This window comes from Miniopterus natalensis, chromosome 10 (assembly GCF_054644295.1).
Source record: "Miniopterus natalensis isolate mMinNat1 chromosome 10, mMinNat1.hap1, whole genome shotgun sequence".
Taxonomy (NCBI): Eukaryota; Metazoa; Chordata; class Mammalia; order Chiroptera; family Miniopteridae; genus Miniopterus; species Miniopterus natalensis.
Genome location: NC_142090.1, coordinates 50,753,493 through 50,778,875, shown reverse-complemented (window position 1 = coordinate 50,778,875; position 25,383 = coordinate 50,753,493). Strand labels below are relative to the sequence as shown.

General features: G+C 34.7%; 1 protein-coding gene across 2 annotated transcripts in view; it reads left to right on the top strand.

The window, feature by feature from the left end:
- The first annotated feature begins 295 nt into the window (after nucleotides 1–295).
- The window catches only part of HGF (hepatocyte growth factor), a 64,484-nt gene continuing 39,396 nt past the window's right edge, over nucleotides 296–25,383 (top strand). Inside the window, exons 1-7 of one of the 2 annotated variants that reach the window (XM_087821118.1) lie at nucleotides 296–541; nucleotides 7,211–7,376; nucleotides 10,814–10,926; nucleotides 11,972–12,086; nucleotides 16,932–17,074; nucleotides 22,931–23,051; nucleotides 24,437–24,555. In XM_087821118.1, coding sequence (XP_087677244.1) covers nucleotides 454–541; nucleotides 7,211–7,376; nucleotides 10,814–10,926; nucleotides 11,972–12,086; nucleotides 16,932–17,074; nucleotides 22,931–23,051; nucleotides 24,437–24,555 — 865 coding nt within the window. In that variant the 5' untranslated portion in view covers nucleotides 296–453. Of the gene's footprint in view, nucleotides 542–7,210; nucleotides 7,377–10,800; nucleotides 10,927–11,971; nucleotides 12,087–16,931; nucleotides 17,075–22,930; nucleotides 23,052–24,436; nucleotides 24,556–25,383 lie in introns of those variants that run through there. The other variant, XM_087821119.1, reaches the window with a different exon arrangement.

Sequence of the window (25,383 nt, the reverse complement as noted above, 5' to 3'; positions counted from 1 at the left end):
TGTTTAAATTTAGCGAATTGGTTCTCTGCCTGTGCCTTGATTTAGCTATTGGGCTGAGCCTTGCTCCCCCCTTCCCTACTCGGATAGGAGCCACTGGGATCTGGAGCTCGAGCTTCCAAATTGAAGCTGGCCCCAGGCCAGGTGACCTTTTCTTTGTAAGTTTCTTTCCTAAGCAGAGAGGGGGGGTGGTGGCGGGGAGCTGGGATCTGTTTGGTGTTGTTGGAGGGGCAGTGAGGAAAGGAGGGGGTGGAAGAGAGTAAAGGGCTGTTGTTAAACAGTTTCTTACCGTAAGAGGGAGTTCAGACCTAGATCTTTCCAGTTAATCACACAACAAATTTAGCCCATCGCAATAAAAAGCCGCTCAGAGCGGACTCGCTCTTTTAGGGGCTGAGTCGGAACAGGATCCTTTCACCCAGGCATCTCCTCCAGTGGGACCCGCCAGCGGCCAGCACCATGTGGGTGACCAGACTTCTGCCAGTCCTGCTGCTGCAGCATGTCCTCGCACATCTCCTTCTGCTTCCCATCGCCATCCCCTATGCAGGTTAGTTTTCACTTTTTCATTATTACTGTTATTTTAATGCTCTCTGGCTAACCTTGCCTTTTCCTAACACTCTCTTTACCCCAGCCCCAGCATCCTTTCTTAGCTCCGTCTGTGGGATGGTTTTGTTAAACTTCTCATAGTCCTTTCTTTTGATCTATTTGTAAAGCATTTAAAATGATAATGAACATCCCCTCAGGGGGTGTCCCCCACCCTCACCCCCTACTGATACAGCCCCTGCTCGCTTAGCCTAATAGCTGTGGACTGAGGGCTAGGAATGAAGCGCTAACACTGGCTTGAACTTGGATGGTTTGGGCAAGTTGAAAGCTGAGCAGAAGGTCTGGTCTGAAGAGGGGACTCATTTTTTCCCAGAGGATAATTTTCTGTGACAATCCACTACCCCACATCACTCAGTAAACATTCAGGGCCAAATTATGGCTTCATGCAGGTTTACATTTGGAGAAAGCAGATTAAACTCTTAGTATATGTATGCTATGAAAATGAAAGAGAAAGACTCCGTTCTAAGATCTCATTCCTTCTGGGTATGGATGCCTGCCCTTTTGAAATTGCAGGGCAAAGAAGGCAAAAATCATGTAACTTTGAGTAAAGCTGCAGAGCTCCTTTCAGTGTCTCATCTTCTCCTCTGAATTTACAGGTTGGAAAGGAGTTGCTTGGGAGTTCATATTGCCTGAAAGTTGAGAGATTTCATTTACTGCTTTGGGAAGTTTTCTGTTATTATTAGGGAAAGAGGAAACATCTGCATTTGGTTGTATTATCATTGTAGGGGCTGGGATGCCAACGGGAGAAGGTAGTGAGCATCGTGCGTGGGCACAGAATAAAAGAATGGAACAAATGCCCAGATGGTAGACACAGCCTTTTTATAATCTAAAACAGAGAACTGGCTGTATCATTTGTGATGTGTTAAGTATGAAGTTCATCACATTAGAACTCTGATCTAGATCCTGATGTAATACAAGGGTTGAAAACATCAAGGATTTGCTAAATGATAAAAAATCGTTCAATCCACCTGGCTTTCTTCTCTTTTGTGAATTGGCCCTTTTGGAAAACAACACTGTGTGAGAAAGGTCAGTTTGAAAACATGTAGGTCAGACTTCTGAAGGGCTGAAAATGAAGTTAGTGCAATCACCAGGTTATCATGCTTGAGAAGTGTCATGTTAAAATAGATTCTTATAAGACATTGCTGGTTTAGGGGAATTTAAGCATAAATTCAAATCATGTCTAATATTTTGAGGGCTTTCATTTTTAAGGATTAAAATGTTGATGGTCTGAAGTAGACTATGACTACCTGAAATCATCTGTGCTAATGCAAGGGGAATATTGTGGAAAACCCAAACAGTAGATCAACCATAGACAATGTCTACTTGCTTTTGGCATGCATTATGATGTTTTGGCAGGAGATATACATTTGTAATTATATTTCACTTTGGCTAATGTTGAAATGACTGTGTTTCCTGAGTATAGAGAAAATGCAGCCCAAGAGCCTGCTGGCAGGCAAGGAGAGGCCAGTTGGGAATTACAGATATGTTGTGAATAATTCCTGAAGTGGATAATGCTAAAATTGTCATCAAAAGAGGGTCTGCCTTTGTTTGGGTGGCAAGTTTATTTTGATAGTTTTTTTTTTTTTAAATTACATTCCTCAAAATGGAAAACATGGATAGCCCTCTTAAAACATAGAAAGAAAGTTTGTTCTTTTTAGTATCATCTAATGTTGAACACTTAGAATTCTTTTTGTTGTTACTTTTTGATTTGTCTTATGCATCTGTACTGTATATAATGTAAAATAATGCAATGTTAGAAAAGAATTGGATACTATAACAAGGTGGCAGACAACCAGTTATGAGCAGAATGTATTATGGAGATATTTTATTGAAAAGTTTCTTAAGAAATATTCAATACACTGGACCCAAGCCATTTTTATAAAAGTTGCTCTACAGAGAATTACCTTCTATCTACTCCCACCTACACTGGAAACAAATATCCAACCCCTTGTAACACCTGAAGTATTAAATGAGCACCTAATGTGAGGGGATTTAAAAATGAACAAATGAGAAAGAAACCTACATGACTGAGCAACTGTTATGGACCAAGCTCTAAAAATAAAACTATTTAATTTTAATAAGATTGGCATTGTTGGACTCATCTAACATGAGGAAACTTGGGTTAAAGACCTTAATTATCTTGTTATCTTAGTTAAGGGATAGAGCTGAGTTTCTTACCCAAATCTATGTGAATGAAGTCTATGAGATTTTTAAAACAAAATTTATATACATTGAAGCCAATAGCTGTAAAATCAACTGAAACTGCCTTTAAAAAATCAATTTTGCTGAGAAATATAAGAAAAACTCTGTGTTAGAAATACTATTATAGTGTGATGAGAGAGAGTGCATTTCTAGGGTAAAAGATCAAGCTAGATTTTGGGGAGTATATGCACCCCAGTTAAATATGGAAAGATGCGTAATCATATAGTCAGTACCTAAGTCAGGGGAACATGCAGTGACCAAAGGTGTCGAGGTGAGAAAGTAGAAGAAAGGGCAGCTAACCAGCCACGTGGGGCTGGCATGTTGAGCACCTGCAGGGGGGTAGCCTGACCCGTGACTAGAGAAGTAAGGTCTGATGGCTTGCCCAGGCGGTGAGTGTCGTGCTAAACTACATTATTATGAACATCATGAGCAGACACCGACAATTTTTGAGTTGACAGTGTACCTGACAGACGTCACGTTTCAGTGCGGTTGGCTGGCTGCTGTGTGGAGAGAGAGTGGTAGGCAGAGCAGACAGGGAAGGAAGGGACCAGGGGGGCTTCTCTACCAATGAAACACTGAACAAGGACATGGGATGAGAGGAGGCAAATATCTAGGGAGGCCCCTAATCTCACACAGAGCACCTCCTCATTTTGTAAATCTCTTTGGAAGAGATTATTGCGCTGCTTCTCAAATAGCAATGCCTGACATGATTTAAGTCTCTTCTTGACGTCTTTATTTGTGATGTTGTTACCTTCTATGAAGAAGGGGAGATGATTGTGAAATCCAAGTCCTAGATCATTGCAATGAAAATCTGGACTAGTATTTATGATTCTTGTCTTTGAGAAGTTTAAAATCTCCAGTCACAACCATTCCCTTCCATTAATTATTTGTGTTCTTTCATCTTAACATCTTGCCACTCCAAGCTGTTAATCACTAATCATGTGGGTAGGTTTTTCAGAATCTGTGGAGCCAGATTCCTGCTTCTTTCCACACCCTGCAAATCCTTTCCTTGCATGATTTTCCTTTGAAGTCAATGGTTAGTCCATACAGAGAAGAAAATATATGAGGTACTGAGAGAAATGAGTGTGAGGCCCAGGGACCAGAGGGAGAAATGTGTCTTTCTTCAAGCACCTTGATACATTTGACCCTACTCTCTGTTTGTAGGTTTTCACTATGTTCCTAATTATTTCAGTTCTAAAATAGGGACTTCAGGTTCTTCAGAAAATATAGCTTCCAAAATGTTTCCCATAGTGGCAGAAGAGGAAAAAAGTAGTTGCAATTTAAAGTACAGGAAAAGATGATAAAGTTGGAGTGATCTCTCACCCTTTGATTTCATTTCAATATTTTGTTTATAAACTTCAGCTAACAGTCATGCACAAAAAATAGTAGGGTAAAGTCTGATCCAAAGATATTTTTTAGTTTCTTCCCAAGTTGTTTGTTTTTTGACTGTTTTCAGTAAAACAAGCATCAGTTGTTAATCAATATGGAAGAGAAAGTTGAAACTGTTTTTAGCAAAAAAAAAAATATTTATTTTTAGATGCTGTTTTTGAATGACTTCTGTTTTGAATTTTTTTTATTGAAGAAGAAATTAATTTTATAGGTATATGGATTACATGATGTACATCTAGCTTGAACTTCAAGTTTTTGAGTACTTAGTTATTGACCCAGGAGAAATGACTGAATTATAAGGGAAAGCTTCTAAATCATGAGAAATAAATAGTGAAAAGGGAATCCTGGTATCTGGTTCCAATTGCCTCTGATTAGCTTTGTAGCCCAGACAAGCTTTTTGCTCCTATTTATTATCTAGTAAAGGGAAATCATAGATTTATTTGCATTTTAGAATGTCTTTTGAGTTTTAGAAGAAATGTAGTGATGGAAAAATTTATCAGCAAGTAAAAGTAAACTATTTTTATGAGGTATAGCCACACATTAACACATTTCAATAGGACAACTGAGGATCTGTAGAGTTAAACAGTCAACAAACCAGGAGAGACTTTCTCACAGTAGGCTTCAATGCTCACTTTCATATTGCATGGTATTGAGAAGAGAAACAGCATTGACCAGGGTTCTATTTTATTTGGTAATTAGTAAAATGCATATCTGAATTTAATGTTTCTCTTAAACTTTTAAAATTTCTCTATCACTTAGATGTATGTAATAAATACATTATACACGAGGTCAGTTTTAATTCAATATTTTTAGTTAACAGAATTCATTTGAATATATACATATATATACATACATTTATATATAAATTCTTCCATTTTGGTGGATAGTTATTTTTTTGAAATAGATGATCTTCATCTATTAACTATATTTGTTTCTAAGAAAGATTTCTACTTATACAGGAAATCAGATAGTTATTCTGTGAAACATTTGCAGCATCTGAGAAATAGTTCACTAAGGTCAAAAGAAGGAGAACCTCTTAATGAAGAAACTTTTCTCCCATTAACATGGTCCTGTGGTAGAAAACAAAATTTGAAAGAATTATACTACTTTTTTGCTTGGGAGAATAAGTTTCACTATTGTGCCAGATATTAAAGAATAAATTTTCAAAAAGAAAACGAAAACATTGCATATTAATAACATTATCCAAATTGATTTCCAAATATTTACTTTAATGATTATAGTTTAAATAGCTCCTTTTAGTTCAAATGCAATTCAACTTTTATTTTTTTAGATTCAGTAATTGGGATATTAGCATTTCAGTAATTAAACAAGGTCTTTTGGCAAGTCAATGAGAATGCCAGAATTATCATCTGTCTGCCAACGTTATGCAAGGCACTTGGTCCTCACTCAATAAAAAACATGTTGATAGATTATTTGGTTGATTGAATTTCTATGTTAAAATGTCTTTTAAATTATATCTGTAGTACCATAGCCATTTAATCTTGTAGGGCAAAGAAAAGTTAAAAAATGAAAGCACTACTACAGAAACTAGTACCAGTCTTCTGGGTCTTGTTTCTGGAGTTTTACAGAGAACCAGAAATTCAGAGGACTTCATGTTTTCTCTTATTTTTGTGAACTTCAGGTTAGGAGAGACATTAATGAGTAGCATCTGTCCTTTTAATAAACCAACTGGAGCCAGTGGTTGCTGGCAAACTTAAGAGTATAATGCCATTCTTGGTACCTCACTCTGCTAGCCATGTTTCCAAATTTTCTAGACAAAATTTTTCACTCTCTTTTCTTGACACATTTCACCACATATAAAAGCCAGGAATGCATTTCCTGTTCTACTGTCCAAATTACTTCTCTACTGATAGCTCTACTAAATCTTCAGGAAATATTTACAAGCCATATTTTCACATCCTTTCTTAGGAATTCTAAGAGAAAAGAAAGCATTATAAGTATTTAAGAGTCTGAAGCTAGGCAGCTGGGTTTCAAATCAGATGTCCTAAATGGTCAACTATTCCCTGTGTCTCGGTATCTACATCTTAAAAATGAATGTATTATTAGTGCGTTTGTTATAGGGTGTTCAAAAGGATTGACAGGAAGAGGAGGAGCCCAATCATGTCTATCCTGATTATACAATAGCTGCAGTCTCTTAGACACTTTGATTATCATGGTGAAGATGGTGATCATCATTAGAAACCAGAGAACTTTAGGCAAATTGAGAATAAAGAAGCAAGTTCTTGATACTAGAATATTATTCAATAGACTACATCGTTTAGGGTGTTTTAGTTTTGTTTTCAGGTTTTCAGTAGGTGGCTTTGTGCAGTCTAGGGGCCTTGTATAATACTTTCATGAAGAAAAATGATATTGCTATTTTAAAGGTGAAGTTTTACATACATTTGACTTGCAGCATTTGGCTTGATTTCAAGACAAACAGTTCAGTGATACTAAGAAATAGTGCCCCAAAGCACAGGAAACACTTATGTAGGAAATGAGAAGCGCTAAAATATGAATAGTATGAAATACTTTAAAGAGCAAGTCAGAAGAATTTGTCCACTACACCATTTTTAGTGAGAAGTTTCTCACCTGTTATTGAATTGGGTTATCCAATTAATACTGTAACTTACATACGGACCACTTATAGAAGGAAATAACAAATTTAATTATACAGCATGATATGATACGATATGCCCTGGCGCTTGCTTTCACACTGTTTGGAGAATATCATGTTATTTATTTTTTTAGAGTGAACTCTGTCCTAATTTTTAAAAACACCCTTCATTCGAAAGAATGTAGTTAAGTGACTCTACATGATAAGTTATTTATTCTTCACTGATTATACTATTTCTCTTTTCTTTTAACTCCCTGAGAGTATCATTTCTCACCTCGCTCCATCCCCAACCTCTGGAGATCTAGTATGTTGTCAGATAAAATCATTATCTTGCAGATGATCCTTGATGACATTTTTTACATGAGACTTAAAAGCTTATTCCTTATTTTTAAAAATTATTATTAATAGAAGGACAGAAGAAAAGAAGAAACACACTTCATGAGTTCAAAAAGTCAGCAAAGACTACTCTAATTAAAGAAGACCCATTACTGAAGATAAAAACCAAAAAAATGAGCACTGCAGACCTGTGTGCCAATAGATGTATTAGGAATAAAGGACTTCCATTTACTTGCAAGTAAGTGTCTTCATTTTGTTTTTAGGATACTTTTCAAACATAGCATGTACCTATCATGTGCTTTTTTGTTTTGTTTTAGTATTCATGTAATTTGCCCTTAAAATTATAAGCTTGGTTTTAGTTTAAAACACATTACAACAGAAGACCTAGCTCTCAATTGGTGGAAATTTGAGTAAGGAAGTGCATATAAACTGATATCTTTTAGAATCCACAGTGGTTTTGGTTATGGAATTAATACTTTCTCATCTTATAAACAATTGAACTTTAGGAACTAAAATTTAATTAGATTGACTTTTTTTTCTCTTTTAAATGTTTTAGAAAACATTTTAAAATATTCTATTCAGAGTAAACTTTTTCTTTCCTTTCAAGAAGAGTGAAGAAAATTTCAGAATATAAGTTGGGCAACAGCCAAAATTTACTGTAACTTATGTCATTGTCTTTAGAGATTTAAATAAAAAGTGTTGAGAGAATTAGATAAAAAAACTAGAGGGATTGGTGTCAGCAGCAGAGGCTAGGGGTAGTGATGATGAAGTTTTAGGTGAAAAGAGATGGGGTAATTCAGAGTCATGAGTGGACTCAGAATGTGTTTTCTTATCTTGTGTAAGTCCCTGTGTGACCTCACAGGGAAGAATTCCTTACTACTTTGTCAGTAATCCCAGAGGATAACATTTGAAGTTTTAGGCCATGAAGGTGACAATTTCATCTGAGTAGTCTTCCTAACTGCCCAAGGAAAATGCATTTCCCAGTTCTTCTCTAAACATTTCTCCCCTCACTTACTTTCCACCCTTTCATTCCCTGTTTCAGCCCACATTTTATAGGATTGAGCATGACACTCTGTGAATTTTAAATTCTACTCTATTACATTTGGGTCGTGACACATAATGTGAACACAGATTTAGTAATGTCATGGCAGTGGTCTTAATTTCATCTTGCCTTTCTCAGAGAAATGAGTGTTATGGGCCTGAGGGGAAAGGACATGGTCAGAGAAGATTTCTTCAATAGATTTAGAGGGGGAGAGACTATCTTCTTTCTATTCATTTACAACTCCTCTGGAAGTGTTTTTATAGCCAAACCGCCACTTTCAGGGAGATCTTTCTTGGCAAGGAGAGTGGGGGATTGACTTTGCAAGTATTTTCTTATGATGATTCTGTTTCTTTCCCTGACTTTCTGATAAAAGCCTTGAGATAGTTAAAAATAAATTAGAGAAAACCACTCTCAATCAACTTCTCAGCTGTATAGGTTTATGGAGATGTTCTTCTGGCAACTGAGGAGGTTGGATTTACTGTATTTTCCCCCCTCGGGTTTGGAAGGGTTGGACAAAGGGAATCAGAGAACCACATCTCATTGCTGGTTTTTAACTCTGAATCTGAAAATACACTTTCCTGGATCCACAAGTAAGGAGAGTATTGCTACCTTTCAATTTTCACTTTAATCAGCCTTATACCTATTAAGAACAAAACAAAACAAAAGACCTTTTCCTTTGTTTTATTTAAGAGAAACTAAAATGAGTTTGCTTCACTGGAGAACATATACGACCTGATTAATAAACCTTTACATACTCCACGTGTATGAGGTTTCATATTTTCCTACCATATTCTTGTTGAGTTAAATTTAGTCTCCAAATTTATGGCAACCTGTACAGAAAATCTCATGTAATAATACCTGTGCACAGCCAAAGTTCTGCCTAGAAATGGTGTCATCCCTCTCACTCATTTCCCCCAATATGTGTATATTATACATATGTGTTTGGGATCGCTAAACACATTAATTATTCAGAATTAAATATATATACTGTGATACTCTGAAATTAGGTTCTTTAAGGATTAAAGGATTTTATTGCTGACTTGTTATATGGACTAGAATCACTGGCATACAATGGCAAATACAGGAAAATGTTTGGGAAATACCAACGAAGTTGTGTGTAAGCATCTGTGATTGAGTGGGCATGGGATGGAACATTCTCAAACACTGTTTTCTCTTGAGAAGGGATCCACAAAGTTGATTTTATAGAGACTGAAATTTTTCTTTGCTGGGTAGGAAAGATGACCAGAATGTATAATTCTAAGCTTTTCAGAAAATTGCTATTCATCAATAGGCCCAAGAGAAGAAAACAGGAGGCTTTCCTCTTCTAGCCATGATTGAGCTACTCATACTAGAACTGCCCTCCTGCCATGAACAACTAGGAAACTAGACAAAGTGAATTCTCAAAATGAAGATAATAATTAAAATAAGGCTAAGATAAAAACTCTTAAAGTCAAACTTAAATTTGACAACTTGGATCCAGTCCATATGGAGGTGTCAAATGATATAAGGAGACACTTCTGAGAGAATATGGCATAATGATGGAAGGAGAGAAAAAAGCGAATGAAATCAGCAAACTGGAGACCCCCACTTTCCAGATGTAACCACATTTGTATTTACAGAGGAAACCTTGCATGTTCCTGATGGGGTTCCTGCAAAGTGATCTCATGTCAAAACCATATGGAAAATTAGTTTATATATATGTGGTACTTTTTACTTTAATGTGAAGTTAAGTGGCAAACTGTTGATTTATTTTTAGATGTTTATTTTTATTTTTATATATGTTCTTTATTTAATTACTATTGTTTCAAGTTCATTTAACACTCTCTCCCTAACAGTCTACAATAAGGAAATAGGGAATTTAACATGCATTACATAAGCTTACAGTCTACAAGGTCAATATCCGTCTATTATTATCTAATTCTCTCTTATCAAGTTATTTTGCCACAGCCACAAAAATAATACTTTTATGATTTGCTCTTAATTACTATTTCAGCTGTAAAATATTTTTATAGGTAAATATTTTGAAATATCTATATGTAAATCGAAGCACAGGGTTTATGAATATAATGTTTAGAAGTTATGGATATAGAATAAAGTGTAGTAAAATATAAAACAGGTAAAATATTTTCTAAAATTTTATGTCTTTTATATATTGATTTTAGAAAAATTATTTCCCCTTATTTAATGTTATTTAAAAGTTGCTAAAATACTAAGAGATAAATGACTAAATTGAAATATCTAAAGTTATGAGATTATTTGTTCTCAAAAATATTATGTGGACTGGAAATAAAAAAAATCCTTATTCTTAGAAAATCTGGGTATTTTTAAAAAATGAGTTGTTTATACATGGTGGCAGTGTAAGTAGCATAGTGAGGAATGCTAATACCATTTCTTAATGGAAAGAAAACAGTTCAGAATTCCAACATCATTTCTTTTATTGTAAGAAGTGGTAACATTTAATATGTAGAAAATTTTATCAAGTACTTTACTATTCTTGGTTAAGAGAATTTTGCATTGATCATTTTTGTTTAGAGAGACATTTATATCGCCCTCCTTGGTTAAACCATGTGCCCATTCTTTAAAAACTGTATAAATAGTAGTATTCCTTCTTTTCATTCAGATATTTTTTTCAGGGCCTTTGTTTTTGATAAAGCAAGAAAACGATGCCTCTGGTTCCCTTTCAATAGCATGTCAAGTGGAGTGAAAAAACAGTTTGGCCATGAATTCGACCTCTATGAAAACAAAGGTAACGGCCTCTCCCTAAATATTCATAATAGAATAAAGTGTAAAATATATGTAATTTCCTTCCATAGTGCTCTTTCCCACTGATTTTTCTGTTATATACTGGATCTGTTATGCAGTAAATTCATCCATTCAGACAGATGACCATATTCAGTATGATACGTTTGACTAAAGAGATCATTTCCCAAACGTCTCATAATTATATCCCCCTTTATTTCTAGGAGCCTCTCTTAGAGCTGGTATTCTTCATGTCATTTTAGAAAGTGCCACCTTAAGCTATTAGCTTAAGACATCTTATAGTACAGCAAATTTTGAGCTTACTATAGTAATTTAAATTTTACTTTGGATAACTAAGTGATGATCGCTGATAATAAAAAATGTGGAGATTTCTAAAAAATTAGTTGGATCTATTTTTAATTATTTTGTTCTTTAAACATTTTTAAAAAGAAGAATTGAGACCAAATTATTTGTTAATTTGTCTATTTTGATATTCTGATATTAAATTCACAAGGTATTTACTTTGTTCAAAAGCAAAATTATATCAATAAGAATGTTAAATAAACATGAAATTAAGAAAATAAATCTCTCATTATAAGAAATAATTATAGATTTCATTTATGATGATAGTATTTGTTTCAATTACAGTAACTTTCTGAATTCAATATAGGTTTTATAAATCACTTAATTTTCACTTTTAAAATTTTCTTAACACGGTCTGCATAGTTGAACAAATCATTCTGCCAAATTAAATTTGTTGGGCCAGTTGAGTATGGAGACTATGTTCAGTATATAGACTAAACTCTGCAATTATCCAGGTTTATGCTTACAAAATTAAAACTCAATAGCCTTGGTTGTTGTTTTAGATTATTCTGAAATGCATTATTTTGAAAATATTAGTAGAAGCTTTAGGCAAGGTGTTTTAATATGATTTGAAATAGAGTAGTTTACAAGTGTTAATTACTTAAAGGTTAGAATGGAATTTTCTTTTTCCTTTAAATATATATAGCATATTACTCATAGTTATAGCATTTTTCTGCTTTTTCTGATAGACTACATTAGAAACTGCATCATTGGTAAAGGAGGTAGCTACAAGGGAACGGTATCTGTCACAAAGAGTGGCATCAAATGCCAGCCCTGGAATTCCATGATACCCCATGAACACAGGTAAGAACAGCATGAAGAAGAGAGGATAAACCTCTTTTTATTTCTATTATGTATGTTATAAATCTCATGTTAGTCCTTCAGAATAATTCTAAATATCCATGACTGATATTTAGTCAAATGTTAATAAACTTATCATTAAGATGTGACCTAATGTTAATCTACCTCAGAACCTCAATTTATAGACCTTGGTGTTTGTGAAAAAAATAATGAAAACATAATTAAAAAAAAAAAAGACTTTTTTCTTCCCTTTACCTTCGAGAAGGTTCAGCACTCTAGCTGGAATGGAGGGGTTGGCTGTATACATTACAGATGGATCACATTCTGACCTTACCCAGGGGCCAAATGTTCTTTAACCTTGGTGATTCTCAGCCTCGGCTGCACATTAACATCACCTGCTAGAAACTCTTAACAAATCCTACCACCCAGGTGTCAACATAGACTCATTAAACCATAATTTCTTGGGGAAATAACCCATGCACCAGCATTTAAGAAGATGCTCCCCAGGTGATTCCAAAGTGCAAAGTGCAAAGTGCTAAAAACTCATGCCTCAGATTGACCAGTTTACCCATTTCACCTATTGCCCCACATGACTGGACAAAACTTCTCATTCCTCAGGAATTAAATGTCTACACTTAAGAATTGTGTTTATTATAACAGATGAATACTACTTAAAGACCAGTAAACATAGCTTCCCTTGCCTCATTAGTCTGAAAGTTTTAGTCATAATGGAGGAGAAACATAGATATTTACTACCCACTAGAGAACTAAATATAACCAGTCTTCGAGATTTATTTCACAAATAATTTGAACAGTAACTAAAGTAGTTGAAAACAGCTCTCCTTTTTTATTAAATGCATTAGAAGACTTAGTTTACCGTGTGCCAGTTACCTTGCTGAACAGCATACTGGGTATGTCACATTTAATCTTCCCAAAAACCACATAGTGCCTGGTTTCATTAATTCTGTTTTATAGGTGGTGGAACTGAAGCATAAAGTCTTAGTAACTTTTCAAGGTCATTCACAGCTAGTAAGTGATATGTTCAGAATCTGAGCCTAGCTAGTATCACTCTAAAATCTTTGCTTTGATACAATTAGCAGGTCAGTAGGACATGTGCTGTGACTTGTTTTTGCAATAGTGAGGATAACTTTGCCTTGATGAATCCATGTTTTATTCCTTTTCATTAATTTTTAGAGGGTATAATTATACAATGTGATTTTACTTCAGTAAACAAAGATGAGTTAATTGGCCACATAAAAAGAAAAAAGTTTGTTGCTCCACATTGAGATGAAACCTGTGATCTTAGCCTAACTAACACCAGCTAGTAAGTGTCAGCTTTACAATGTTTTAATAACAGAAAACAACAAATTTTTCAAAATTATTTACTGTTTTTGAATTTTTAATTAATTTTAATTTTATTTTTTAAATTTTATTTTTGTTGTTCACAGTATTACAAATGTCTCCATTTCCCCCCTTTCCCCACCTCTCCTTCCCTCTGGTCATCACCTCACTTGTCTGTACATATATGTTCTTTGACTAATCCCTTCACCTTCTTTCATCCATTCCCTCTCTTCTCTCTCCCCTCTGACAGCTGTTGGTTTGTTCCTTGTATTCATTCCTCTATTTCTATTTTGTTCGTCAGTTTATTTTATTCATTAGATTCCACATATAAGTGAGGTCATATTTACTTTAGTTATACACAAATATCTCTGAAACATAGTATTGTCCTAATATTACAAAAACAAACAATATAATTGGTTTTGTCTTTTCCTAAGTGTTTGGATGATGCCACTCCCAAGATAGTGAGGAAAACATCTTATTTAAATAGATAAATCTATGCTTTTAATGAACAAAGGAACAGCATTTGAAGTCATTCCTGCCCTAGTCTAGGAGAGTGCATTGGACTGACCTAGTAGAGGTCTTATTTCAATGAAATTCTCTATGATTGTGATTCTCGGCTAGAGGAGTAAATGTGAAATAGATCTCCCTGGGAACAGACTTTTTAGTCCAATCAGCTATTTTTCCAACAAACACTTCCTTGAGTTTAGGGCTGAGAAGATCTTGTACATTAATCAAAATTTTAAAAAATTCAGTGGGAACAACACTTAATTATCATCAATTAGAAGCTTATTGGAATATCCGTATGATAGTTTAACACTTTTAAGTTAAGTGTTAACTAAAGATTAACTTCATAGGAAGTGGGAAAAAAAAGTGTGTGTGTGTTTATATATATAGATATATATAATGTCTCTGTCTAGAGGAATGATTTATTGTTGACTCCCTAAATTGAAATATTTTACAAGTGGCTTAATGGGAAGACGATGATAGATGATGAAATTAGTATAGAAGCTTAACCAGAAAATCAGGTGACCTGATATCTACATCTCTATCCTTCATTGGCCACCCAGCATTCATTAATGAAGCAGATGATGGAACAGATTAAGTTTCCTATGAACACAGTTTATATTAAAAGAAAAGAAAAGGTGACTAGCAACCAGAAGATTTAATTTATGTTTCAAAGTACCTTTAAATATAACTCAATTTTAAATATTTCTTCACTTACCTTTCTTAAAGCCTTGCCAACAAGGACAAAGAACCAAAAACTGTATGTGTGCGAATAAAAGTTTATTAGCGAGCCTGTTGATTGGCAGATGGCTTTGGTGTAACAGGTTTTCATAAGCATTTGTTGGATGAACAAAAATAAATGAAAAGAGCGGGGCTAAGCTCACCCTTTGGTCAAGTATGGGATGCTAAACAGAGCATGCTAAAACCACAAAACACAAAGGAAAAACAGTTAATTTGGGTAAAAAGCCATATATGCCAAAGAATGATGAGAAGACATGACCCAAAATGCTGTTTACCTTGCATGCCTTAAAGAGGAATATGGCATGCATTGATGCAGAATTGTGGAAAGGAGCACATCTTTTCATTTCTCATTTGTTAACTCCAGTGAGCAAACTTTATTCATTTTTCAGCCACTTTTTTAGGTTTGATTTCTACTTTATCTCTCTTCCTTCTTACTTGTATTTTTCTTACTAAACTGTTTATTGATTAATTCATTACTTCTTCACAGCTTCTTTTTGGCTTTACAAATCTACTGGAAAGGCATATGTGTATATGTTTGTGTGAGTGTATGTATGTGTGTGTGTGTAGAACAAAAATCTCTAAACTGCAGGTATTTAATATGTGTTCATTTAACATGTGTTAAATCCATTATTTAGTTTCTTAAGTAAGCTTAATATGTAAAATGATACAAAATAAAAGACCTCATAATAATCTAATTTACTCCATTCATTTTATAAATCTGAAAGTTGAAAACCCAAAAGTAAAGAAATTGCCTAAGGACTGGTTTCATATATATGGCGGCAATGTAGATTTTGTGATTAACTGTAACTTATTCTTACTACACTATACTAAGCTTTTCCATAAAATAGAGTTATAAGAGAATTTACTAAGTTAAATTTGATTAATACATTACTTTACAAAAAAAGGTAAAATCAGTTTTGATTCTATCAGAACAATGAGTATTTCATTATAAATTTACTATAAAAAGTTGGAGAACTAACAAAAATGAAAGAAAATAAATTTCAAGCAATGGCACAAACAAAAGGTATCCTAAATTATTCTGGAATAATGAGGCTAACTAAGACAAAATATGACTTCTTTTCCCTTTGAAAATTAAAACTGATAGGAAACTGTGAAATAATGAGCTTTAATTGCTAATTTAATTGTTTAACTTTTACTTCCACAGAGGAAAGACTACTAAGTGGAGTATGTTTAATAATAGGTAGCATTTATTGTTTTTTTAAAAAATATATTCTTTTTTTTAAAAAAATATATCTTTATTGATTTCAGAGAGAGGAAAGGAGAGGGAGAGAGAGAGATAGAAACATCAATGATGAGAGAGTCATTGATCAGCTGCAGCCAGCAACCGGGGCATGTGCCCTGACCGGGAATCGAACCCGGATCGCCTGGATCTTAGGTCGTTGCTTAACCGCTGAGCCACGCCCGGCCAGGCAGCATTTATTGTTAATTACTCTGTCATCTCTTAGAACTTCTCAAAACAACCATATAAGGGGTACGATGTTATAAGTTATGGTTATACACATTGTACAGGTAAGCTAACAGGCTGAGAGAGGCTAAATTACCTGCTGGGTCTCCAGTTAGGAAGCAAGAAAGTTGAAATTTGAATCCAGGTTTAATTTAATGCTAGACCCTTTGTTCGTGTTACTTCTTCGATCTGTTTCTCAGTTGTGCAGAAAACAGGAGGGTTATTCTTCATAATAAAGCAACAAACAAGCAAGTAATTATGTGGGACAAGCAGTGTGATTGTGAGTTTTCAAGGTCAATTGCAGCATTTCTCTCCTTGGTGGCCTTGCTCAATCACTTGCTGCCTTTGAATGCAGCTTTCAAATTGTGGTTCAAACAATGTTCATTAGGTTCTCAAATGTTTGGCTCTTTGCAAATCCAAGCATAAATCATTCTTAATGATGCTGAATATGTGAATTAAGTTGAATATGTGAATTTATAAATGTTTATGAAATTTAAGGATTTTAAGAATGGATGGAAAGGATAATTTGAATTAATATACAGGGTGGGACAAAAGTAGATTTATAGTTGTTCATACAGACAATAATACATAATTAATAAATAATATAAGAACAAACTCTGGTTTTTGCATATTCACAACTGAAAATCTACTTTTGCCCCACCCTCTATACGGAGGTCTGAGTTAGAACAAAGGCTTCTCTACTTCCAGGAAAAGCATACCCACTAATTAGTAAAATTAATAAGCCTGAAGTAAAGTTGCATGCTCTTATACTGTAATGATTATCATTTTAAAACTAGCTTTTTGCCTTCGAGCTATCGGGGTAAAGACCTACAGGAAAACTACTGTCGAAATCCTCGAGGGGAAGAAGGGGGACCTTGGTGTTTCACAAGCAACCCAGAGGTACGCTACGAAGTCTGTGACATTCCCCAGTGTTCAGAAGGTAAATGAACCTGAGTGCTGGGCGGGGCGCTCTGCTCCTCCTTTGTGTAGAACTGCAGCTCGCGTGAAAGGCTAACAAAACAATCCAATCGCAATAAACATGTTGTTCATTCAAATACAACTATAGGCAATTATTTGAGCATTTTCTACAAAGTTTTCAAACCTGATTATCAGCAGATTAATGCAGAATAATGGAGTGAGTTATCAGTCTGTAAGTTTCACTAGCGCCCCAGGCATCATTCTGGGGAGAGGAAAAGTTGGGGCTTCTCCATGAACTGCCTGGAGCTCACATGCCTCAAAGTCTGATGCTCCTACATCTTCTGAACGGAGCCAAGTGAAACTTAGCCCTTTGTGAGTAGACCTAGTTCTCTAGCCATCAAGCTCCTGCTTCCACAGTTTTGTCAAAGCTACTCTGAAGGGGTGAGGCAAGGGTATTTGGGCCCAGGAGGGAAATGGGAGGGGGTCCCTGGAATTGGACACTTGTGTGCGTTTTGGTGCAAAAGTGACTAGAACCAAATCCAGTACATAGACTGGAACGCCATTCAGAGTAGTGTCTGAAGAGATCAAGGCTGTCTTAAAGGCAGGCACCCTAAATCCGTGCCTATGTTTTTACCTCCTCTCATAGCATAAGAGGGCACTGTCCTTACTTTCGCAGTGGAAAACTGAATGACTGACAAAAAGAGAGAGTAACCATTTCAGCATTGTATATGCTTTTATTTTTCTTAGTTATCTGGCTCCTGAATAGCTGTTCTGTCAGAAACCAAAATTCTGAAAATCCAAATGAAACATGGGTTAAATTCTGATAGAAATTTAGTAGGATTTGAAGTACTTGGGTGTGGGGTTCTGCTGAAGTACTGTCCAATTGTTATAGTAAGTTATCTTACCTATTTGTTAGAAACCAATTTTTAAAAAAAATATATTTGTTCCATAAATATCAATTTAGTATTAGGTTGATATTATCACGTAAAAAGACCATTCATTGTTAGTTGTCATGGAGAAGGTGAATTTGTTTTCTGTTGTTAGTTAATTTAAAATTCTTGCCTTCATGTGCTAGAGCCAGTTCCTTGTCCATTTGTAAATTCTTACTTTTCATTCATTCCATATCGTATTCTGTTCACTATAACTTCTTCATCATTGTTTTCTTTTCTTTTAAAAATAATAAACTGATCTGTGATAACATGATGAACAAGTCTGTTTTGTATGAATAAGTCTGTAATTAATGTTTGTCTTAAATTTACACATGGAAGAAAATAACCTACTTTTTGGAAACTCTCCATTATCACAGTTTTCTGAGGTTGAAAGTCATTGCGAGTTTTATAATTGGTTTTGTTTTACCTGAGAAAATGTTTTCAAGGGAAGGTAACTTGGTCAAACTGTAAACAGTTTAGCATTTATGTTACCTGCCTAGTCTGTGTGAGAATGTGATTTTTCAACCCCTGGTTTATAAGAGGAACCTTCATCAAAATACACTGGCATAGATTTGAAATGATATGCAGTATAGAATAAACATGCTAGAAAAGAAGTAATTGTAAAAGTCATCTTTCCAGTTATTCTTATTTCATTAGATTATACATCTCTAATATCCTTTAATTATTTGAGGTCACTGCATCTCTCTTGGAAAAGGGTGTTGCTCATTATTGTAATGGTACATGATGCTCGTGGTTACCATGGCACTGAAGGTTGCAGATATGCTTTTTCTGGAAACAATTAGAGATCTGGTAGTAGAATAACTCACCTGTGAGAGAAGTAAACCAACACCTGCCCTATAGGTTAAACATATCTCAGGGAGCATGAACTGAGTTGAGATGTTTAAATTCATCCTATAATGAACAATGTTTTAGCAGGATTTTAATAAAGAGGATGCAAAATAAGAAGCATTACCAATACATTAATAAAGAAAAGCAGAGCTCTTTATAAAATAAGTAATAAAAAATACTCAAAATAAGGTACACTGTACATTTTTATTAAGATACAAATAATCAAATCATTTTGTATATTTAAAATTAAGAAAAATACCTGAGGTCAAACTTTAAACTGTTCTTTTAAAAAAGACATGTAGAACAGTATATATATATTTGAAATTTTTATAACAATTTAACTCTACTAAATAATCATCTGAAATTTATCTGAAAGTTTGGTTCATAGATGATATATATCTGATGTCCAATGGTTAATATTACATTCTTATAATTTAAAACTTTGAAATATATTAAGCATTCCAATAGAAAATAAATACTTTTTCACATTTAAGTCTTACGTAATTGTGTGAAGAAAAAAAGACCATTAATGTTTGATTCAAAGGTTGTATAAAACTGAGGTATGTAAAATTTAATTTCTTGTTTTAACATTTGCTTGGGATTTGAAATAAAGCCAACACTAGTCATTGGAACAGATGTCTTTTTAATGATTGTCAGATATCCATAATCATTATTTTTTAATGTCTTACACTTAATATCCCAAATGATACTCCCATAACTTTATGTGTTAATTCCATACTCTGTGTGGAAAAAGACTTTTAAAAACAAAGGTTTAAATAAAACTATTATTTATAAATGTGGATTTGTGAGACTATCCATATTTTAAACATTCAGTGTTTCTGAAGTAATCACCAGCATGGAATTTGCTGAGAGATACTTTCAAAATGTCTGTGTTAGTCTGTAAACTCAGATCACTTGTGGTTTTATGATTGAGAAAAGTGGAACACAATATTTTTTGAGTTAGTTGGTTAATACGATGAGAAAGATGTTAAGTTAATCCTACTTATGTTATAATTTATGTGTCATTTTTTATAGTTTTCTACTATTATTTATGTCAGACTATATTTAGAAAAACATTCTATTTATGAATAGAAATATTTATTTAGTTTGTGCTTATGTGATCTAGAACAGTATTTTACTATTTGTTCTTTTGTTTTAAAGGGAAGACTTTGCTAGAAGGGTTAAATAATATACTGGCTCCAATAGAGAAAACCAAAAAATAAAAAAAATTAAAAATAGAGCAGGAAGGGCAATTCTTACCTTCTTGCACAGTTATATAGATTATGCTTTCACCTGATTCCTTGAGTAGATAGACTTGGTTTCTACCTGTATTACCTATACTGCTTAACTTTGAGCTGCAAAAACATTCTAAGAAGAGTCTTAGAATTATGGAAGTTTGAAAAGTGACTGTGGGCTTAGAGTTTGGCTTTCTTGAGGTAATGTTTAAGACTAACCTGATGGTTCGATGCACTGGTAAACCAACAAACTTTTTAGGCTTGGAAAAGATGGCCAATCTATCTGCTTTCCCAGGGCCTCTTTTTCCACATCTCCCAACAGGTGAAAATCCAATAGGAGGACAACCTACTGTTTTAAACAAGAGGGTAAAGGGTAATTGGGAAAATGCTGGAAAAGTCAGGGAGGTGGACTTTCTAAAATTATTTCTATCAGTCTGTCTTAAAGTATGACCTATTAGAATGTATAGGGAACACATTAAACTATGTAGGACACAAGGCAATTAGGGAGAATGGAAAGAACACTGGACTGTGGGTCAGAAGACTTGTGTTCCAAGCACAAGTTTGACATTTTCTGTTTTAGGTAAGTCCTTTAAAAATTTTGTGAGTTTTTCCTCACAAAGATCAAATGATTTTTTATATATTAAAAATACTGAATAATTAAAGAATATGTAACAATAATATATTTAGCATCTCACTTCTATCACAACACACATTCATTGACTACTGAAATCTAACATTATTCTTGTTAACTTTTATTATTTTAACAAATCTCACAGGGTTTGAAACTGCATCCATAATTATCTCTTCACTTTACTTTAAATATAATGTACTAATTCATGTTTCTATACCATTTTATGGCATTTGGCCTCCTTTTAGCTTATTTAACCTTCACCCACCCTTCAAGGACCAAGTAAAATCTATTCTCTTCTAAAAAGCCATTACTGAAAAATGCTTAGAACGTTTAGAATAGAACAAATTATCTACAAACTTGCTACTCAACATGAGGTCCAAAGACCAGAAGCATCAGCATCCACCAGGAGCACCTCCACCCCTAATACCCTTTATGAGAGCGTGCCTTATGACAAGATCTCAAAGTGACTTTTTATGAACATTAAAGTTTGGAGAAGCAGTGGTTGACCACACTCATTCTAGAACGTGGTCATAGGAAAATTAAATCCTGAAATCCAGGAAAAATATTTTATAATAATCCCCATAGTACAGCTTCCTAGAAAATAATTTTATCCACTCTCACATAAAGGGATAGACTCTTATAAACTGCATTTGCTGAAGGAGATAAAATAAGTATATTCTAATTTTTGAAGTACTATACAAGGTTAGAAATTGCGTATGTAGGTACTTATCTCTTATGTGTGACCATAGTATTTTATTCTAATTTTCACTTAATTGAATTCATTTCTCATTCAATTTCATTCGTTTCATTACAAAGGAACAAACAACAATGATAAGTGTCACATCATTTTGTGAAGATATCAAACCTTGCATTCTTTTAAAAAAGGGAATTAATAAATCTGTACCTCATTCAAATGGAAAGCTGAAATGTGATAAGGCATAAGCTATGTTGAGCTTTTCAATGTGGAAATGACCTTGGCCAAACAGAGGAACTTTATCAATATGCTCTTGGACCCCTGTCGCTTATAGTGTAGGTGCTTACTGACTGTAGTGTGGGGAATTTCAGGATCAAATGAGAGGAAGCTCAATTGCCTCCTTGTCTTAGTTCACATATTAAACTATAAGGAAAGAAGTAGATAGATCAAGCCCAGCTGTCTCATGTTTCAAAAAGTTAATAGTTAATGTTCTATTAGATTATAAAAATCAAAGGTTCAAAAGTGAGTTTTCTGATATTATATCCCAAATTATTACAAATGCTAATTAGGCTAGATCTTGGTAGATAAAACTAAACATTGATATCTTTGCTGCCTTTCAGTTAAAGTTAGACTATCAGTAATCACAAGATACAAATGATGTGTTTGGGGAAGTTTGCCTGATCCGTAGGAAAGCCAAGCGATGATTTATTCCACAGGGTGCCTGCTGTGCTACAAATCACCCTGTCCACTGGAGAAGTCTCTTTTTCAGCTAGTTGATGTGATTCAGAGTTTTCAGTGTGACATAAGAGGCCAGCCAGAAGAGAACTATTAATTAACCACACAAAATCATCAGTAAGACCCTGCATAACTAGATCAGCTTATACATTTTAAAAACAGTGAGTGCAAGGAGTTCAATAGCAGGTCAACTTCTATCCTAAGCTAGATAAGAATAAAGCCTGCTCAGTTATTCAACATGGATGTTCACTAACAGAAAGGAGCTGTGATTTCTTCTTTTAAAATATCCATGTTTCTTGAACAGTACCAGATTTCTATTCAAAGCTGTCTCTCCAATGTATTTCATCCTATTTTGGCATTAGCCATGGGAGTAAGATGTATTCTCATTTCCAGTGTATGTAATTGGAGGTTAAGTTGAGAGAGGAGCATTACTATACTGACAGTATAGCTACTGGGATCCCTTGCATTTTAGACCAACTAAGAGAAAAGTTCTATCTGATATTTCCAGTTTCTAAGTACCTTTTGGACAGTTATTGAAAAATTAGAAAGGTAGTGTCCTGGCCCTATGGTAAATCTGTATGACACTAAGTACAAAAATCCCATTTAAGCTATATGAAAAGTTCTGTAAGGAGTATTTTATGTCACTCTTTATGGACATTAAGCCATAATTTAAAGTTTAAATGGTATGTAAGATTTTCTAAAAATCTCTTTGTTAACAGGTGATTTACTGTTCTTTAAATGGAACAGTGGTGTTTTTGATTTTTCTGTCAGAAGCAATTAACATGCCATACTTTAATTTTATTAGTCGAATGTATGACCTGCAATGGGGAAAGTTATCGAGGTCCCATGGATCATACAGAATCAGGCAAGATTTGTCAGCGCTGGGATCATCAGACTCCACATCGGCACAAATTCATGCCAGAAAGGTACAATACCACCAGTCATTCTACCAATGATTCTTTTCTAAAACTGTTATTTGCTCCATGACAAACTGAAATAGAAATTCTCTTTATACGTTGTTTTCTGGAGAGTCTTGGCCAAAGGGATGTATGATGAGGTATATGAGAACCCTGGCTAGAGCTCCAGCTGTTCTTGGCTGACCAGGTTTTGATTCCCGGAAATCAGGACGGTCCTGAGGAGATTCAGTGGAGTGTGGAAGGGAAGCTAACAGAAGCTTCTCTTTCTCTTCCACAGCAGAAAAAAAGACAGAGACCCCTTCAATAATGGCCATTTTGACCATCCTGGGCTGTGAGAGGAGGCATTATTGCTAAATACAGGCCAGTCTCCTTCTCAAGCCACATCTCCAGTGAGTTAGGTAAAACGGGCCCATGTGTGTGACAACATGGCAAAGGTCATGCCCATAGAAAGGGAATAAAGGTAGAGCAAACAATTATTTGGCTGCTTTATCCTGTTGTATTTTGAAATTGCCAATCTGAAGAAGTCAGGTAACCAAGTCTACTTTCTCCCCAGAAGTAGGTTTGGGACTTAAATGGTTAAAATAAATGTCTACTTTGGCCCATTCATTTCACATGACATGTTTTAGTTGAAAAAAAAAAATTCTCTTATTTTTATTATAAAGAATAAAAATAAAGATAATTCCAGAGGAAACTCTATCCCTATCTTTGTTTAGAAACGTGTTTTTATAAAGGTGTTTTTTCTTCTTTATATTTTTATTTATTGTTCTAAATGAAATTAAAACTCTGCATTATTTTTAAGTGCATCTCTAGTCTTTCAAGTGAGAGCAAAAGGGACATGTTAGCAATTAAAATCAAGTCACCAATGCAGGCCCCAGTTAATTTAAAGGGAGGAGGGTATATAGAAAGGGGTGTGATGGAATTTGTCTCTTGCTCTGGTGGAGGTGAGGGCATGACCTAGAAAGGCTCTGGTTCCAGAATTGAGTTATCATTAGTAACAGCTATTGAAACCTACCTTTTGTTTTAAACTTTAAGCCTGCCATAGAAGAGAACCTGTTTTCTTAATGAGCATTTTATATGAGGTCACATTTATGTAATCTGTCTTTAATTGGACTTTATGAAAAGGGGATTTGGTTTGGGACCTCAGCTGGTAGACAGGTACCACCAAATCGTCTTAACTAATCAGCAAAGATGATGGTACTCTATACTTGATGGAATATGTAAGTTAATAGATTTGATAGCCAATGATTAGCAGTTTTTGTAAGGCAAAACTTAGAGAACCTGTTTTTCCCCCAGCTAGCAGTATCTGAGCTGAATTAGAAGTTATTTTGTGAGCTGAGGGCTGGGTGGTGTTTCCAGGCAGATTTACATGACACTTTTGTTGGTGTGCTTTGCAGATATCCTGACAAGGGCTTTGATGATAATTATTGCCGCAATCCCGATGGCAAGCCGAGGCCATGGTGCTATACTCTTGACCCTGACACCCCTTGGGAATACTGTGCAATTAAAATGTGTGGTAAGTTAGGGTCAAATTTATTGCTTCCTTTTTCTCTCACAGATTGGATCGAAGCAGGTGATTATTAGTGAGACAGGTTAACAACTATTTTACTTGATGTTTTAATGTGTGTAGGTTTTAATATTTTTAAAATGTGTTACATAATCCTATCCAAGCCATTATTTTGAAAGAGATAAATAAGCAAATGAACACATACACACAAAACATTGGTACTTATTGCAAGGCCTAAGCATTTTCATGTTATCAAGAAAAAGAAATCCACCAAAGGAGAAAACAATCGAAGATTATATGTAGTATCATAACGTCATTAGGCTGTGAAAGCTAGGACCTTAGATTCTTACTTTCCAATCCTGTATCCTTTCCCTGCCTTTCCCCTGCAAGATATAACATTGGCTGTCAGCTCACCATGAACCTCTTCTGGTGAAGGACAGAAGCTGCAGTGATGAGTAACCAGTCTAATAGAAGACTCTCGCAGGCATCTTTCATCTCTAGGAGCTGATCCCCAACTCTGTGGCTGTTCCTATATACAACCTGCATTCTGTTTCAACCTCTTTTAGCAATCCTACAATTCTTTTCTATATATTGTCCTTTACCCACTCTCTGAATGTATAAAAAGTTTCTTCTCTCACTTGCTTTGTGGTATCCCTGTAATATCTGTATGCTTGGTCCTCTCCTCCATGGTTAACTCAGGTATTTTTACTCTTTTCTGAAATAATACTAATCGGTAATAATTAGATATAGACATGCTTTTATTTCTATGAGTACAGGTCTTAGTTTTTCAACTAAATCCTAAAAGACTTTAAGACCAGTAGAATTGCATAAATTTAG